At 33.3% G+C, this 17,341-nt stretch overlaps 1 protein-coding gene across 1 annotated transcript; it reads left to right on the top strand.

The window, feature by feature from the left end:
• Positions 1-5,058: 5,058 nt before the first annotated feature.
• Positions 5,059-17,241, top strand: LOC129870160 (uncharacterized). Its single transcript, XM_055944795.1, has 3 exons — positions 5,059-5,414; positions 15,852-15,998; positions 16,937-17,241. The coding sequence occupies exons 1-3, from the start codon at positions 5,154-5,156 to the stop codon at positions 17,009-17,011; spliced, it is 483 nt and encodes a 160-aa protein (XP_055800770.1). The 5' UTR covers positions 5,059-5,153; the 3' UTR covers positions 17,012-17,241.
• The last annotated feature ends 100 nt before the right edge of the window (positions 17,242-17,341 follow it).

Here is a 17,341-nt window from a genome sequence, read left to right as displayed (position 1 = left end):
TGAAGCAAGAACTAGAAGCTTCTGTTTCTAGGCAGATGACTGGTTATCTTCTACAGCTGACTATCATATATGATATACCACATATGATGCATCAATAAGCCCTTTTCCACTATTGCTCCAACAACAACTAAAATTATCTATGAAACTTGCGATTACTATGTTCTTTTAGTAATCAACCACACTTTCATGCTGTAGATTTTGTAATGCGACTAGCTAAAACTTCATTACACTTTCAAGAATAATTTATTTTCTCATCGAAGAATGATTTGCTGGTTTCTTCAACTTGATCTCTTTGGAAGTATATGTATGAAAAAGCACAAATCATGAACAACTAGATTTCTCTCCAAGATAGATCCTATGTGATTTCAGTTACTTCCTCCATTTCATTCTATGTAACAGTGTTTGAGGAAACAACCCATCAGTTATTGGACTTGGAAGTTGAGTATTACGCTATCAAGTATACAAAGAAAAAGATAATCCATCCTCAGAGCCTAGGTATCATCGAATGCATTTTGTTCTTTTCCTCGCCTAGTTAAAGACTAGTTAGCCTCAGCCACTCATGAAGAACATGAAAGACTATTTATTGTACTTTTGTGGGACTCGTTTGGGGCGGTACACTTGTAAAATATCTTGAGATTTACGGGTGGAACTTAATTATGTGAGGCTTACATCTAGCGCTCAATGGTAGAAGCTCGCTCAATAATTTTCATGAAAATCGTGTGTCAAAATCTTTGATTAGCATTAATGACTTTAGGGGTGTGAAAAATCGAAATGACCAATAAATTAAATTGAAAAAAAATATAATTGGGTTAATGGATTTTTAATGTTTTTATAAAAAAAATTGGGTTATTGCTTCATATTGATTTTTAATATTGGGTAAATCGATAACCCATTAAGACAATAGAAATTTACTACTTTATCCCTAAATAAATATTAAATATTAATTATCAATACTTTATTGGTTACTATCTTTGTTCTTTAGCCTTCAATTCACATTTTGTCCTAGTTCTTTTATTTGTGTTGCACTTGTAGAGTTTTTTTCATGTTAGTCACTATTGTTTCTATTTTATGAGCATTCCATAAAGTTATATTATTGTCTTGTCGCACCAAATTGTTGGAGAAGTCATATAATTATTTTATGAGCATTTTTTTATTGGTTAAACTGAAAATCGAATCGTTAAGAACCAAAACCGATAAACCGAAAATCGATATAAAAATATCTTATTGATTTAGTATATTTCAAAATTGAAAACTGATAAATCGAACCGATCAATACACACCCCTAATTAACTCTCAATTCTTAATAGATGAATGCAAAAAGTCTTCGATCAAAGTATAAAGATTGAGAGTAACTCGTATAATAAATTATAGTATTGTATAATTACTTATTAACAAGATCGTGAAAAATGAATATCATTTGAACTTCCTTATGGAAATATCTAAACCAAGTTTATATTTTCATTTTCTATTGGCCATAATGTCTTAATGAGACTATGTATCTCAAAATTATCGAACTTTTATTATTTTGCTGTTTAAAAGCAATTTTTTATTTACTCATGAAAGAGTAATGTTTTACATTCACTATTTTTAAAAGGGTTAATATCCACCTTCGAAGATCAATTTTTGGGCAATACCAATCAAAAACTGACCTCAAAGCGGAGGTCGGGTATTGTATTGGTCTGTATCAAAAAAGGATTATAATTTATTTTTATTTTGAAAAGAATTGATCTCCATAGGTCAATTCTTTAAATCATACAATTGTTATCAATATATTCCATTGGTCCATCTAATTTATCGAACTTGTCCGAAGTATACACTACATACATTTGGTAGTATATGGTTTGTGTAGGTTGCGTATATATGTATGTATCGGCATGGTCGACCATTTGGATGTATTTTCTCTATCTATCTATTTATATTATTAAAAAAATCTCAAGTAATATTAAATTTTGAAAAGAGAAATGGAATAGTGTTTTTTTTTGGTAATTATATTAGTCATTTTACGTGGCTATCTATTTCGTTGTCTCATTTATATTTTGATAATTAAGATAAATCCACATTATTATTCTTATATTTACCTTTTTATTCCCTTTTTACTATCTTTATTATCTTAGTATTGAATATTCTGAAATCTCTCAAACAGACGAATTTTTCGCATTATGCAAAATTTATTGTTGTCTGTTCACAAAAATATCAAATTTGCTTTTTGTTGTCTTCTTCTAATTTCGAGCACGACAACAAGTCAACACTATTTCTATAACATTATATTAACTTATCAAATTCAGTGCAACACTATTTCGATATTGTTATATCAATTTCTCAAATTTTTGAGCCATGTTTTATTGTTCTAACTTTATATTATAGTTTTTTTAATTGAAAATTTGCATTGTTTGCAGTCGTACTTCATAAGATTTGCGTACATCCTATCATTTTCAAATTTCACTTGTAGAATTACACTGACTATATTATTTGTTTTTAATTTATATATGTCAACTACAAAACAAAATAAAATTTTAAGGTCTCTCTAGAAAGTTTGATTTTAGACCTCTAATATTGTTGGGATGATCCTAGTATGCATATTATATGTATAAAATATACACTTTATATACGATATGTACATACATACATACATATACGAAGTGTATTGATATTATATACTTCATCCATGTTAGTAAATTAGATGGCTGAAGGGTTTATTTAAGGGATAACACATTAAATCACCCTTGAACTTGACAGCACAACTTATTTTAGCACTTTAACTTTACTGGCATTTATTTACCCCATAATCTAGTTTGAAGTGAATAAATATCATCCTAAGAATACAATACCAATCTCACAATGGCAAGTGTATTACACACGCGCCACATCATTGCAATTCAGAACCACATAAGCACCACGTCAGAGACACATTGAAAATTATCTAAATTTTGATTTTTTATTTTTTTATTCATTTCTTCCTTCCCTTTTTCATGATTTTTTCTTTTCCTAATATTTTTAAACACTAATTAATTCCTAGTTCCTAATTAATTTAAGAAAAATTAAGATCATTAGCTGTGAATTTTTCTTTCGATACTGGCCGGACACTTATTGCCGTTGTCGGTCGGCGGTGTTCCTCATTCTTATATATTTATATACTAATTGAGTTCTAATTCATAACCAATTCAAGAAAAACACAGATTTATTTACATGAATTTCACAAAATAATTTTTTTTCTACTCATCCCTTGCACTGCCATTACCAATCATCAATTCCGTAACACTGAGGATTGTCCAGCAAAACCTCATGAGGAATTTTATTATCAAAAAAATTCAAAACATTTGTAAAAAATCAAATCTTCAAAGTAAAGAGTAAAGAACATTATATGGGTCTCGAAGTTTATGCGAATTTTCTATTTTTGTGTTGTTTAATGAGAAAGTGTACATTATGTGTGGTGTGTGGTTTGAAGAAGGAGAAAGGGGATGGGATGGGGTGGGGGTAGGATGCGAGTGGGGAGTTTGAGGAAGGAGAGATAGGCAAAGGGGTGGTGGGGTTTTGAAGAAAGAGAAAGGGGGTGGGGGGTTTGAAGAAGAAGGAGGTAGGGGGGGGGTGTTAATGGTGGGTGAGGGTATGTCTGTTTTTTATTTTTATTATATAATATATATATTAGTTGAACCATTTTTTTATTAAAAAAATGACTTTATGTGCCTTCAATTTTTTTTTGCTACATCAGACATTGGGGTGATATTAAATACATATGACATGAGATTAGAGGGGATAAATAAATGCACGTAAAGTTAAAATGCTAAAATAAATTATGCTACCAAATTTAGGAATGATTTGATGTATTATCCCTTTATTTAAATAACCTTTTCATTATGAAATGCACCATATGTGAATCAAACCCATGTCTTTACCATGGTAGAGTATATTTCTACCATTAGGCCATGGATACTTGTTGATTTTGATATATTTTTTTTAATTTATACTTTTCAAATTCAGTTTTTTGCAAAGAAAATCGACCACCAAGGTCAGTTTACACCTTTTCTTGATTTTTTAGGTTGAAAAATCGACCTCTAGAGGTCAGTTTGCACTTTCTTAAATTTTTGCTTTGCAAAATTCGAATGCCGGAGGTCGCTGAGAATAATTTAAATTATTTTAAATCTTAAACTGACCCCTAGAGTTACAAAAAAAGAAAAATGGAGACATGTGATTAATCTGACGTTTTAGAATATTTCAATATTCTAATATTTTATTTATAAACCATAATTTATTCATTTAGTAAAATTGTATAAGAATTAGGTAAATTTTGATAGTTTTCACAACTTGCGGAGTTGTTATTTATGAAAAAAATACAACTTAAAAAATTTAAATTGTATGTTCAAAAAAACTTTAATTTCGTATCATTTGATTTTTTATCGCATGTTCAAATGAATCCTAAATTTCACATATAATCTTATACATTTGGTTAAATCAATTTTTTTATATTTTTATAAAACAACACACACCTAATTATGAGCCCGTTTGGATGGGCTTAAAAAAAGTAACTTTTATGTATGAAGTGCTTTTAAAAGTTTAAAGTGCTGAAAGTTATTTTTATAAATAAGCAGTTGAGTGTTTGGATAAAAGTGCTTAAATGAGGAAAATTATGTGAATTTTTGGGTTAAAAGAATAAAAAGGGTAGTTTGAGAATTTAGTTAAAATATAAGGGATATAAAAGTATTTTTCATGGTCAAAGAAAATGACTTTAAGCACTTAACAAAAAAAAAGTTAGGAATCCTAACTTTTCATTTTTGACTGACTTTAAAAACTTTCTGGCTTAAAGTTAGCATTAGACAAACACGTCCAAAAGCTGAAAAAAGGCTTTAAGTTGGTTTTGATCAACTTAAAGCCAATCCAAACGGGCTCTATAAATTTATATTAAAACATTCAATTTTATGTAAATAAAACAAATAACCGAAAATTGGTTGATTGAATCATTTTTAAAAAAAAACATGACACCTGTATGATTTAGAAAAGATACGTGGGACCACTCACAATAACTTGTTTAGAACGACGTCGTGGAATCTTCTTGCAGGCTTTTGTAATCGCGCCAGAGCAGTGAAACAGAGTGGAGCTTTTCCCAGTCTCTGCTATAGTCATCACCTGCAAACTTTTATCCGCACACAATATTTCGAATGGAAGGAGTAGGGTCTAGACTCGGTCGTGCCTCGTCGAGGTACGGCGGTTCCGCTCCAGTTTTTAGTGGTCCAGTCAGAAAGTGGAAGAAGCAGTGGGTAAGTACTCAGCCAAACAACAACCTTCGTGGTACGGGCAACACTAACAACGTCACCGGGCCAAAACTCATGCTTTGCCGTTGGACGCCTCTTTCTTCCTTTCATTCCGATGATTCTACCATGCCGGAAGAAACTCCTAAACGGAAGTTCCGATATGCACCTGTAAGTTAACTTTTTTTTAAGTAAATGATGTTTTTTTCTTTTACTGTTAGGGTTTACATTTTGCTTTCATTTATCTATAAATTTATATTTTGGGATGTTTGAGATGCTCTATCTATGGGAGTTGTTAGTAAGCACACATTGACGAGAGGGGTTGTTCAGAAAGCACCCTCCACCTTCAACCTGAGGTTGTGGCTTCGAGTCATAATGGAGCGAAAAGGGCGGGAGCTCTTAACGATGGGTAAAAATATAAAATTAAGCACACATTAAGTAGTACTATCGTTAATTTTTAATTTTGGTGTCGATGGAACATGTAACCGAGCTATTTTCTGCAATTCAATTTTTTCTTCTTAGGATGTGTTTGGAATGAAGGAAAAATGTTTTTCTAGAATTTTTACTAAACCCGTGAGTTTATTACTTAGTTTTCTGGTGCTTGATGAGTAAGCAAAAGAATATTAAATCACAAAAGCATTTATATGTAATTTGGGTGGGATGTGGTGGGGAGTGGGGGGTATAAGGTAGGATTTTGTCAAGGGGTTGGTGTTGGGTAGATGGAGAGGAAACAATTAACTTGAATGTCACTTATGAAACTTGTTTTCTCTTCTAACGTCACAGAAGTCATTTTCCTCATTTTAAGTAACTTATTTTCCTAGAGAATGTTTTCTAAAGTATTTTGACCAACCAAACATGAGAAAATCAGATCATACCAAACACACCCCTAAACTCTACAACAACGCATGCTGTGTAATCCAACAACAACAGCCCTAGACTCTGCAATTTAAATTTATATTGGTACACTACTAAATTTCATGAAAGCTGAATGTGTCATGGACTCATGGTAACACTATAAGTTAGTTTCAGCTGGTACTCAAATTCCATCAGCAACGGTGTAGAAAATGAGCGACCAATTGATCAGCGATCCAGTTCCAGATAGTGGGCTGCATTAGCCAATCAACAGAACAAAAGTTAATGTTACCAGACTTTTTAAGTTTGATAGTGCAAAAGCACAGTTCGAGCTAAAGCACATTGACAGTTTAAATAGTTCATTTAGAGATAACCAGAGGCGGATTTACATAGCTCGGAGGGGGTGCTATGCCACCCCACCCCCTGGTCTCGGTTGAAAATCTGTACATACATGTATATTTGTATATATATTTATAAAGAAAGTATAAATATTAAACGTGGTACTCTTAGAAATAATGAGCCTTGTGGTGTCAGTGGTTAAGGCTCAGGTTTATCACCGTAGGGATGCAAGTTTGAACCTTGCTATGTGGTATATTTTTTTAAAACTTTTTTTTATCATGCAAGGCATCGGCAGCGAATTTATTGTAAAAAGAATTGTGAATAAGGAGATTAGAACCCTAGACCTCTTGTAAGTAAAATCTTAATTAAACCAACAGAACAAATCTAAATTTTGTATGCAGATTTGCTAATAGATATTAAGTATTATTTTGCTCTACACTATAGTTTTTGCCATATGTTACTATTCAGAGTAATGTGGCACCCAGAGATTCAAAATTCTAGATCCGCCTCCGGAGATAACATATTTGCTTATTTCAAGATATAGCCTAGAAACAATAATTCCAAATGACATGTTAAACCTTGCACTTCTACTTGAGGTTTGAATTTCTGTGATGAAATTTTAAGATTTGTTGTTGTTTTCATGTATTTTGAGTCAAAAGATCCTAGAATAGAGTCTTGCAGAATTTGGATATGTTTTTAAGAATCAAAACAAGAATTGGATGTGTTTGATTTCTATGCCTAAAAACAATTAATCTTTTGGTTTCATCATATTGGAACTGACATCAAAGACTACTTTATGATATAAGAGGTCAGCTCTAACAACTTATATATGAAAATCAGTTGGCCCATTGGGTGATTCATATATTTAGTATGTTAACATTGGTTGGTGCAAGCATATCAATTAGAACAAAAGCCGAATAGTTTCTTAGAGTTTAAGTTTCATTCTCCCATATATTTAGTATGTTAACATTGGTTGGTGCAAGCATATCAATTAGAACGAAAGCTGAATAGCTTCTTAGAGTTCAAGTTTTATGCACTTATACTTTAGTGTAAGAAATATTTACACAACCAGATAAATTTACTAGGTAATTGCAGGCAACACTATATAATCATCATTTACAGTTAACCTGCATGAGATGGAAGTAACCTACTATAACAGGATAAATTACATTAATAATGTGAATATTTTACTGCAGAAAAATTGAGAGTTTTCATATGCTTGGCTAGTATTGCAACTGCAAATATAAGGTAAACAAGAAGTAGGAAACATTCAAAATACTCCCCTGGAAATGCAATTTTACACTGGGTATATATAAAGAAAATCCATCTCTTTTAGATCTTCTTTCCTGCTAGTTTTGTATAACTTTGTGGACCCTTACTCTCTCTTTTGTGTCGGAAAGATGGGTTTCGAGTTTCATGGTTTTGATAGAATGTGGAGAATAATGTTTTATCAAAAAAGAATGTGAATAATTTATGACCATATTTATTGCTTTGGTTTTGGTGGGATTTCATCAAAAAATCTGTAGATAGAGATGGCAGTGGGGCAGGGCGGGTTCGACCTTAACCTGCAAAGAAATCAACCTGCCCCGCATAACAAAATTTCATGTTTTCAATCGGCCCTGCATAGCTAAAAAAAAGGTGTATCTTCATTTTTATTGAGTAGCAGCTAGGTGGTATATAATTTGCCGATTTGAGAGGTCATTAATTCAATCTTCATTACTTTCTTTTACTGTTTGAGATAAGACTTCTATTTTTTTAAAAACAAAAATTCAGCTTTTGAAAGTAAATTACTGATTAATGCACTCACTTTTTTCCTTTCTCTAATATTCATTTTTACTCAGAAATTTGTGATCATATAATTAAATATCTCAAACGTTGATATCAAAAGCTTCGGAGATAGCTGGCACATGGTATGATAATCCAAAACTGGTAGAAAAAAGTTCATCTAGCTTGTTAACAACTGGAAGTAGTGATACAGTTGCTGAATTTTGCAAGTGTCGAACGAGCAGAGGTTACTTATTTGATTTTTGTCAATTCATGATCCAAATAGTTCCATGCTCTGATTTATGCTTCTAGTAATACTGGACGATGATAAAATGTTGTCCAGATTTAGCCAAGATTGGTGGTCTTGTCTTTCTTCTATTTGCCCTTAGCATATGAAGTTTCCAGCAATAAAATGATACTTTTGAAAGTCACATGTACTCGAAGGGAGTTTGACTGATAATTTACATATTTGATTTGGGATGAGGGTAGTCATAGCGGGAGAGTCTGATGGATGTGCTATATGATCTTTAGATCCTTAGTGCAATATGTCCTACTTCTCTAATGGGACCTGTATTCTACTAGATGTTAGCGACATACCAGCATGTATCATTTTCAATTCAATATTTAGTGAATGATTTTAAGATACTTCCAAATGTGAACATGGCCACTGCAGATTGCCTGGTTAAATTCCTTTAAAAGGGTTATACCCCTTGAGTCGTGTCTTTTGAGCTGATTTTTGGAGGCTTTCAACTCTGTTAATTTGGTGCTTATAGTTGAGTTCATGAACTAATTTTTATGCCAGGTTGTATTTCATAGTGATGATGGGAAGGCATACGGGCCACTCATTAGTAAGTTAATTAAGAGCTATCTTCAGCTATGCACCAACAACTTTTAAGCCGAGAGTCTTTCGGAAACAATCTCTCTATCTCACTGAGGTAGTGGTAAGGTCTGCGTACATCCTACCCTCCCCAGACCCACTCGTGGGATTTCACTGGGTATGTTGTTGTTGTTGTTGTATAATTTAATTAATTAATGGAAATTTAAGGTTTGAGATTCTTAAATATTCCTAAATAAACATTCCAAAAGATAAAAAACTACAATTATCCAGTACATATTTTGTTTGCGAAACTTCTTTTTTCTCAAAAATACTTTTCCAAAATACTGTCATACAATCTGTAGGAGTTAGTAACTGGTTAATTATGTACCCAAAATGTTTGTTTCAGAATTGAATGCTTTGAAGACAAGCTTTAATTTGTTAATTCAACATTTCAACTGTAAAGCTCCTTCACTTAATTAGCTACCTATTTTGATTTAATAAAAAACATAATCTAAGAAAACAGCTTATTAGAATTAAGAAATGTTTGACAGAATAAGTAATAAAGTGATAGTTCAGCTATTGTTAAATTGTTTATGTATACATATAATGTAATATATATTATACATGATACGCTATCCTTTGAACCCGCAACCGCTTTACTTTTTTGAAAACATTTGAACCAGCCTCGTGCTGCCCCGCATGAGCTTAAAGTCACCCACACCCACCTTGTGCTGTTCCCATCCTTATCTACAGAGATTCAGTCTTATTATAGATGCTAATTTTAACTTTAGGACTTCTCTTGGAACTAGGAAGGAAAAAAAATAGTGACCTTTTTCTTTCCCTACTTTTTAACAATATAGAGAAAAGGGAAGCAGTGGGGAGGAACATTTTCTGGATCAACTAGTTTTTCTCCCTACTGTCTTCTACTTTCTGTCTTTGTATTGTCTTTTCTTTTCTCTTCCTTTCCCTTGTTTCCAAAAATAAGGCTAAGTCCATCAAGTTAGAATTTCAATCTAAACTTAGAATGTTAAGCCTGACATTTTGTCTTTGCCAATGTGCAGAATACCATAATATTAGATTGGGAAAATGGCCAAAAAAATACTCCCGAGCTATTCGAAATAGGTCAAATTTACCCCCAGTTATGTTTTTGGCTCAAAAAATGCCCTTGTCGTTATGCTTTTGGCTAAAAAAATACCTCCAACTAGCCAAATAGCTCAAAATATGGTTGCTCCAAAACAAGGAAAAATTGGCCAATTTTGCCCTTAAACTATTTGAAATGGGGATTCTTTTAATTTTTTTTTTTGAGGGGTGGGGTTGGGGGTTGAACATATAAGAAATATAATAATTACTAACAACATAAGAAAAAAATGTTTTGATGGAAACTCAACTTTTTGTTATTTTTTGCGAGGTAGATGTCTAGTTAGTGTTTTTAGTTGGTCCAAATGGACCCTTGTAAATAGTTTAGAACTCTTCCTAGATTTTGTTAGCTCCATAGTTTAGAAAGAAGCTACAAATACTTGTTATTGTGAGCTTAATTGATCTATCCTTGTAACACTTGCATCTTCTTGATGCCTTCAAATGAATCTACTTACTTCATTAAACAAACCTCCCTTTGATTCAATTTGTTTGTCCGATTTTGACTTGGCACGGAGTTTAAGAAAATAAAGAAGATTTTTGAATCTTGTGGTATTAAACTATAGATATGTAGAATGTACCAAAATGTCCTTTAATCTTGTAGTCTTAAACATCACGTGAAAATTGAAATTAAAAAATTGTCAAAAAAGAAAAGAGACATTTTTTCCCTTTTTGAAACAAACTAAAAAGTAAAGTAAGACAAAAAAATTGAAATGGAGGGAATAAGTAGTACAAACACTTCTCGTGTAACAAATAAAAGACGATGACATATTTTCTTAACATGATATCAATTTAAGAATTTATTTTTCTACATTAATATAAGGGATAATTTCAGGGACCTCCCCTCATGTTTTGCTCACTCACACTCACCTCTATTGTGGTTTAAGATATTATGTTTACCTCCTCTATTTTAATTTTTTAGGCTAATTATTTTTAATATAAAAAATTATAATATGACTAATTTTCCCTTTTCAAAATATTCTCTTTTCTTTAATTAGTTGTAATTTTTAAAACTATTTTAGAATAAAAGGTTAATATATATAGCTAAAATTAATCAGAACTCTTGGTTGCCTCATCCTCCCTCGCGCTTCCATGGCTGCTTGAAAGACCATCGATATTTCTTCCTCTACTCGGTCTTTGGTAGGAGAGAAACCACTATAAGCAATTCTATTATTAAGAATGCAACTTTGACTAAGCAAGTTCAAGGAGTCGTGCTTAAGTATTTTGTTAATGGAATTGAATTGATTGTGGAGGACATTTAATGATATAACTAGATACCGTATATATGCACTGGGAGAATTTTGGAGCAATTAGAACTTTTATTCTTAAAGCATATGATCGAAAAGATATTCAAAAAATTAATTAGTCAGAAGAAGCGATATATGAAATAGGGAAAATCAATCATCTTGTAATTTTTCATATTAAAAGTAAATAGGTTAAAAATAGATTGTTACAAAATATTAAAATAAGGGAGTTACGCGTAATATCATAACAACGAGTGAGGTCAGTGCGATGGAGCAAAATTTGAGGGAAGGTTTCTAAAGTTATCTCTAGTAATAATGAATTTATTTTACTATATCCAAGAATGACATGATAAAACTAATCAAATTCAATTATACCTTGGTACACTGTATTATTTATTGTAACTTTAAGTCATCCCAAATTTCAGTTGAGAACCAATATAATAGTTTTAAAAGAAAACACTAGAATAAATACTTAGTTGAAACATTGATGGTGGAAATTAAACTTTATATTACATAAATTTGGAATTGTATAAAAATTATTATTTAAAATAGTCAAAGTAATCTCTTAGTCTCCAATATAAGTTTTTGCTCAAGTCCTTGCAATTAAGAGCATTTGTCTTGAACTTGGGTAAATTGTCCCATTTAGAATAGTTTAAGGGAAAAATTAGCCCATTTCCCCATGTTTTGGAGCAACCATTAGAAGAAAGGGTATTTTTGAGCTATTTGTCTAGTTGAAGGGTATTTTTGAGCCAAAAGTGTAACGACAAGAACATTTGTGAGCCAAAAATGTAACGGAGGGTATATTTGGCCCTTTTCCCTATTAGATTTGCCCTTCTTTTTTATTTTTTGGTTAAATTGTTTTGTAAACTCTAGAATCAAAGAAAAGAAACCTAAAATCTTGTATAAGTTAATATGGAAAAAGCATATGATCATATTGGGGTTTTCTATTGAAGATGCAGGGGAACATGGGCTTTGGGTGGAAATGGATAAACTGAGTGAAATTCTGTATAAGTAATGCAATATTCTCAATGTTTGTAAATAGATCCCCAGAAAGTTATTTTTCTTCTCATAGGGGACTGAGACTAGGTGATTAGATTCAAGTGTGTATGAAAGTACTTAGTAGGTGTGTATGAAAGTGTCTAGATTCATATGTCTCCTGTACTATCTAGATAACTTTTATGGTATCAATGTGGTTAGATTCAAGTGTGTATGAAAGTACTTAGTAGGTGTGATCTACAAGACTCTATGAGCACCCATATAAGCCCCGTTGTAAAGATATTATGTAAGAGTGGAGTTCTTGAGAATGATATGAAGTGAGCTTAATGTTTATCTCCCTCTTCCATTCTCTTTGTGCCTCATGTTATTATCAAGGGCTTGCTTAATTTTTCCAACAAGTGGTATCAGAGCGTTGGTTCAATCCTGAAAGGTGTGGAGGTGAAATTTTGGCAATATCCATTGAAGGTGTGTCTGTTTGAGAATCTATTGAGAGGCCAGCTATTTGTAAACAGAAGAGTGAGTCCTCCGTGTTTGTGAAGAAAGAGCAACCCATCGAGAAGGTGCAAGTCTTGAAAGACTTCACAAGATAAGAAAGAAGACGTGAGATGTCTTCTGTGAGATTGTGTTTGCAATAGCCAAAAGTTTGAATGATTTGGAGAATGAATTGCTTATAGTCATGGAGGCGTACACAAAGAGGATGTTGAAAATGATACTGAAATTGTAAAGAAAGATTGAAAAATACGAAAAGACCATTATTTAAGGGAGAATGTTGAAAATAGTAAATTTAAAATGTTTAAGTATCTAAATTCACGTCTTTTGTATTTTCTAGGTGACTTTTATGGTATCGGTATGGTTAGATTCAAGTGTGTGATTATTAGCACCTATATAAGCCCCTTTTTAACGATATTATGTAAGAACGAAGTTCTTAAGAATGATATGAAGTGAGCTTAATGTTTATCTCCCTCTTCCATCCTCTTTGTGCCTTGTGATATTATCAAGGGCCTGCCTAATTTTTCCAACATTACCAACCTCATTCCTAGGAATGCCTCTGGGAGCAAAAAACAAATCCCAGGGATTTGGAATGGGGTTTTGAAAAGGTGAGTAGAAAGTTAAAAACTCATAATCTGGAGTCTTTTCTTATCTCAGGGAGGCGTTACTTTGATAAACAGTGCACTTTATTCCTTTCCTACCTGCCGGATGTCTCTGTTTCCATTCCCGGCTAAAGTAGAAAAGAGAATGGATTCCTTGAGAAGGAACTTCCCATGGCAGGCAAAAAGGAAAGGGATCCAGTTAGATGGGAAAATCTTGTACTGTGTAAGAAGGATGGAGGTTTAGGCATAACAAACATGAGAAGAAATAATCAGAGTGCTTGTGAAATGGCTTTAGAGATATTTTACAAAAGCAATTGCACTTTAGAAACATGTGATCAGATGGAAGGCTCATGGATAGCAAAGAAAGTACTTGCTCCATATGGAGTAGGGTATGGGAAAATATGAGAAATTTGTGGTTAAGATCTTATAATTTTTTTTTGATGACAAGGAAAACCCGCAGCCGCTACCTTTGGGTGTGCATAGGGTAAAACCCCCGCTCCTATGTAATACCTTTTAAACCACACAGGAGAGGTAACATGGGTTAAGATCTTATAATTGAAATGGTTTTAAGGTGGGAAATGGTATGAAGACGCTTTTTTGGGAGAAAAAATGGTTGGTTTTTGGTGCTCTGAAAGACTGAAAGTTCTATATCTTGATATTTATAACTTAAGCCAACAATAGAGAAGTAAAAGTGGAGAGGTTTGGAATCAACAGGGGTGGAATCTAACATTCAGAAGATATTTAAATGATTGAGAAATTGAAAGTGTCTAGGTTCCACATGGTGCTTGAACAGTTCAAGGGTTTGGAGTAAAGCGAAGATAGGCTGTGGTGGTCGAGAAATGCTAAAGGGATCTACAGAGTCAAAGATTCTTATGTGTTTCTGATAAGAGCTTCCAATATGATAGAGATATGGCCATGGCAGAATATCTGGAAAGGTAGATAGGTAGAGTCCCATACAAAGTGGCTTGTTTTGTTTGTTTGGTGGTTAAAAGGGCTTGTTTAACAGATGAAAATCTAATGAAGAGAGGTATTCAATTTTGTTCCAAATGCCATCTTTGTGGAAAGGAGCCTGAGACTAAGTGGGTGTTTGGATTGGCTTATATTTAGTGGCTTTTAAGCTCTTTTTTAGTTTTGGAAGTTTCTGGGTAACTCAAAAAGCACTTTTTTAAGGCTGAAAAAGTACCAAAAAAGCCAAAAGCCTAAAATTGGGTGTCCCGACTTATGGCTTAGCTTTAACTTATAAGCCACTTAGAAAAAGCCAATCAACCCAACCCCCCCCCCCCCCTAATTTTCCTATATTCCTACACTGTAAGGTGTCTGCACAATTTGAGGTATCTTTCTATGTATGAGAATTGAGAGGGATCTCATGGGTGATGCCAAATCACTCGCTGAATTTATAAAATGTTGGAATAGGGGAAGAGGTTTGCCTAGGTAGAAAAGCAGATGGAAGATGATACCAGCCTGTATTTGATGGATTGCTAGGAGAAAGAAATCTGAGATGCTTTGAAGACACCAGTAGCTCAATCGAGAAGATTAAGATCAAATCACTTTTTGTATTTCATTTTTGGTCTTAAGAAGAATATTAATTAAACACTGTACCTATTTTGGAGATTTTGGAATCTTTGCAAGTACAATTTTAGCCTGTTTTGACAGTTTTCTTTATCTCTTGTAAGCACGGTTATTGCATATTTTTGCGCAATATATTAAATCTCGTAGCATTTCAAAAAATGATCTTTTTTCCCTATGACCTCTTGAATATGCGATAGGATAAAAAATAAGGATATTCGAGACAAGATTGGAGTGATTTCAGTGGAGGACAAGAGACGGAAAGTGAGGTTGAGATGGTTCGGGCATGTGATGAGGAGATGCATAGATGCACCAATGCGGAGGTTTGAGAAGTTGACTATGGATGATTTCATGAGAGGTAGAGGTACAGGTAGACCGAAAAAGTATTGGGGAGAGGTGATTAGACATGACATGACACGACATAGTTTCAACTTACTGAGGACACAACTTATCGAGGACATGACCTTAGATGGGAGGTTATGGAGGACACGTTAAGGGTAGAAGGTTAGTAGGTAGGAGTGGTGTTCGTCCACACTAGTAGGCGTAGTATTACTCTTGTTCTTGTCTTATAATTTTTGTTACTATCTGTTGTTTCTTGAACTTCGACTGTCGTATTATTTTGTTGTGGTACCGTTCTATTACTATCTGTTATTTTGTTACTATCTATTGGTTCTTGTACTTCCATTACTATGTTAGAAACAACCTCTCTACCTCTGAGGTAGGAGTATGGTCTGCGTACACTCTGCCTACCCAGAACCCACTTTGTGGGATTACACTGGCTGTTGTTGACCGCTTGAATATGCAGATTGTTGACTTGGAAGAAAAGAAAAAGGAAGCTCCTGTCAACGAAGCTAAATTGAGGAAGCTGAATCAAGCTATCACAAGTTCAAAATCGAATGATAATCTGTTGATGAAACAAAGCATCAATGATATCTTCGATGAAGATTTTGAGGTAATGTTTTGAGCTTTGTTGCCTTTTAGAAAAACAGTTCCATTTCTGTTGTCTATTGTTGTTTTATATTTTCTTCTCTATAAGTTTATGTCTGCTCTCCTTTGCTCAATTTTCTCCTTACCCTTGATCAAACTTTGATAAGTTTTGATTCACTTGAATGATAAGAAATATCCTTACTCGAGATGTTCAAAGTTTTGATTCACTTGAACGAGAAATATCCTTACTCGAGATGTGGTGAAATTCCAATTAAGTCTTCCCAACTCATGGTTTTTCCTTTTTAATACACCAGCTCGTTACTGTGTTTAAAAACTAGGACTCCAGAAGTCCTCAACAATCAAATTAATTGATATCTAAATCCTAAATCAGCTGGGGTTGATTATATGAATCTTCATATTGATTACGCGCTAGTCAGGTTCATTTCATTCCAGTAGTAAATAATTTGCCTCATGACAAATTAGGAGCTGTCTAAATTTCACACTTATTCACACAACTAATTAGTCCAATATCAACTATCGTCTATGGATTCATTTGTTGACACAGTCCTCTGTTCTAGCTAATTATTCCAAGCGATTTTAAGTTCCCTATTTGAGTATGGGAAAAAGTTCTGATCTTCTAGTGAGAAACACTCTGAGGGATTTTAAGTTTGCTGAATTAACTTCCTTCCATGTGGTTTTAGTTCTATCTGTCAACATTTATCACTTTTGATCATTATACAATCACATGGACAGACTGAAGGATCTATGTAAAGACATGGCTAAATCATCTCCAACGACACATTTTTTTTTAATGTGTTATGTGCACTTCGACTTGAATGCGGTCATTTCTAATCTTGTGCAATATAGTGACCACATCCTTTTAATACATGTTATTTCAGTTTTTCCGCCAACTTTGAAATAGCTACTTGCCAGAGTTTAATGAAGGTTTCTCATGTACTGCAGGAACTGAGGACAGATCAGTCCATTCACACCGAAAGTGAGCTGAATTATGACTCGTACTTTGAAGGCTGTGATTGAGCGTCAGGAGGTATAGAAACGTTTGGTTGTTATTAGCGCAGATTCTAGTGGTATTTAGGTCTAAATGGTTGTAAATATAGCCCTCTAGTGTATGTACCCAACTTAGATTTTCAAGTATAAATGATGTAAATATAACCCTCTAGTTGCTTTGCCCAACTTGGATTCTAAAGTATAAATGATTGTAAATATAACCTCTTTTGAAAACTTGCTAGCTTGCATCATAGTTGTATTTCTCTCCTGTTTTGATTCATGCATCCCAGGGTAGAGAAGGGAGACCGATGAGTTGAACTCTATCCATATCGAGTCAGCAATGTTTTGTAAACCATTGCA

Source organism: Solanum dulcamara, chromosome 10 (assembly GCF_947179165.1).
Source record: "Solanum dulcamara chromosome 10, daSolDulc1.2, whole genome shotgun sequence".
Taxonomy (NCBI): Eukaryota; Viridiplantae; Streptophyta; class Magnoliopsida; order Solanales; family Solanaceae; genus Solanum; species Solanum dulcamara.
The sequence above is the reverse complement of the archived record's forward strand: the minus strand, read 5'-3'. Positions and strand labels throughout refer to the sequence as shown.

What these genes read in the sequence shown, in the direction of transcription:
- LOC129870160 (XM_055944795.1), top strand. Translation starts at nt 5,154, where the DNA reads ATGGAAGGAGTAGGGTCTAGACTCGGTCGTGCCTCGTCGAGGTACGGC. An exon ending in GGAAGTTCCGATATGCACCT is followed by an intron (nt 5,415 to 15,851) that starts GTAAGTTAACTT and finishes TTGAATATGCAG; the next exon opens with ATTGTTGACTTGGAAGAAAA. An exon ending in TCTTCGATGAAGATTTTGAG is followed by an intron (nt 15,999 to 16,936) that starts GTAATGTTTTGA and finishes CATGTACTGCAG; the next exon opens with GAACTGAGGACAGATCAGTC.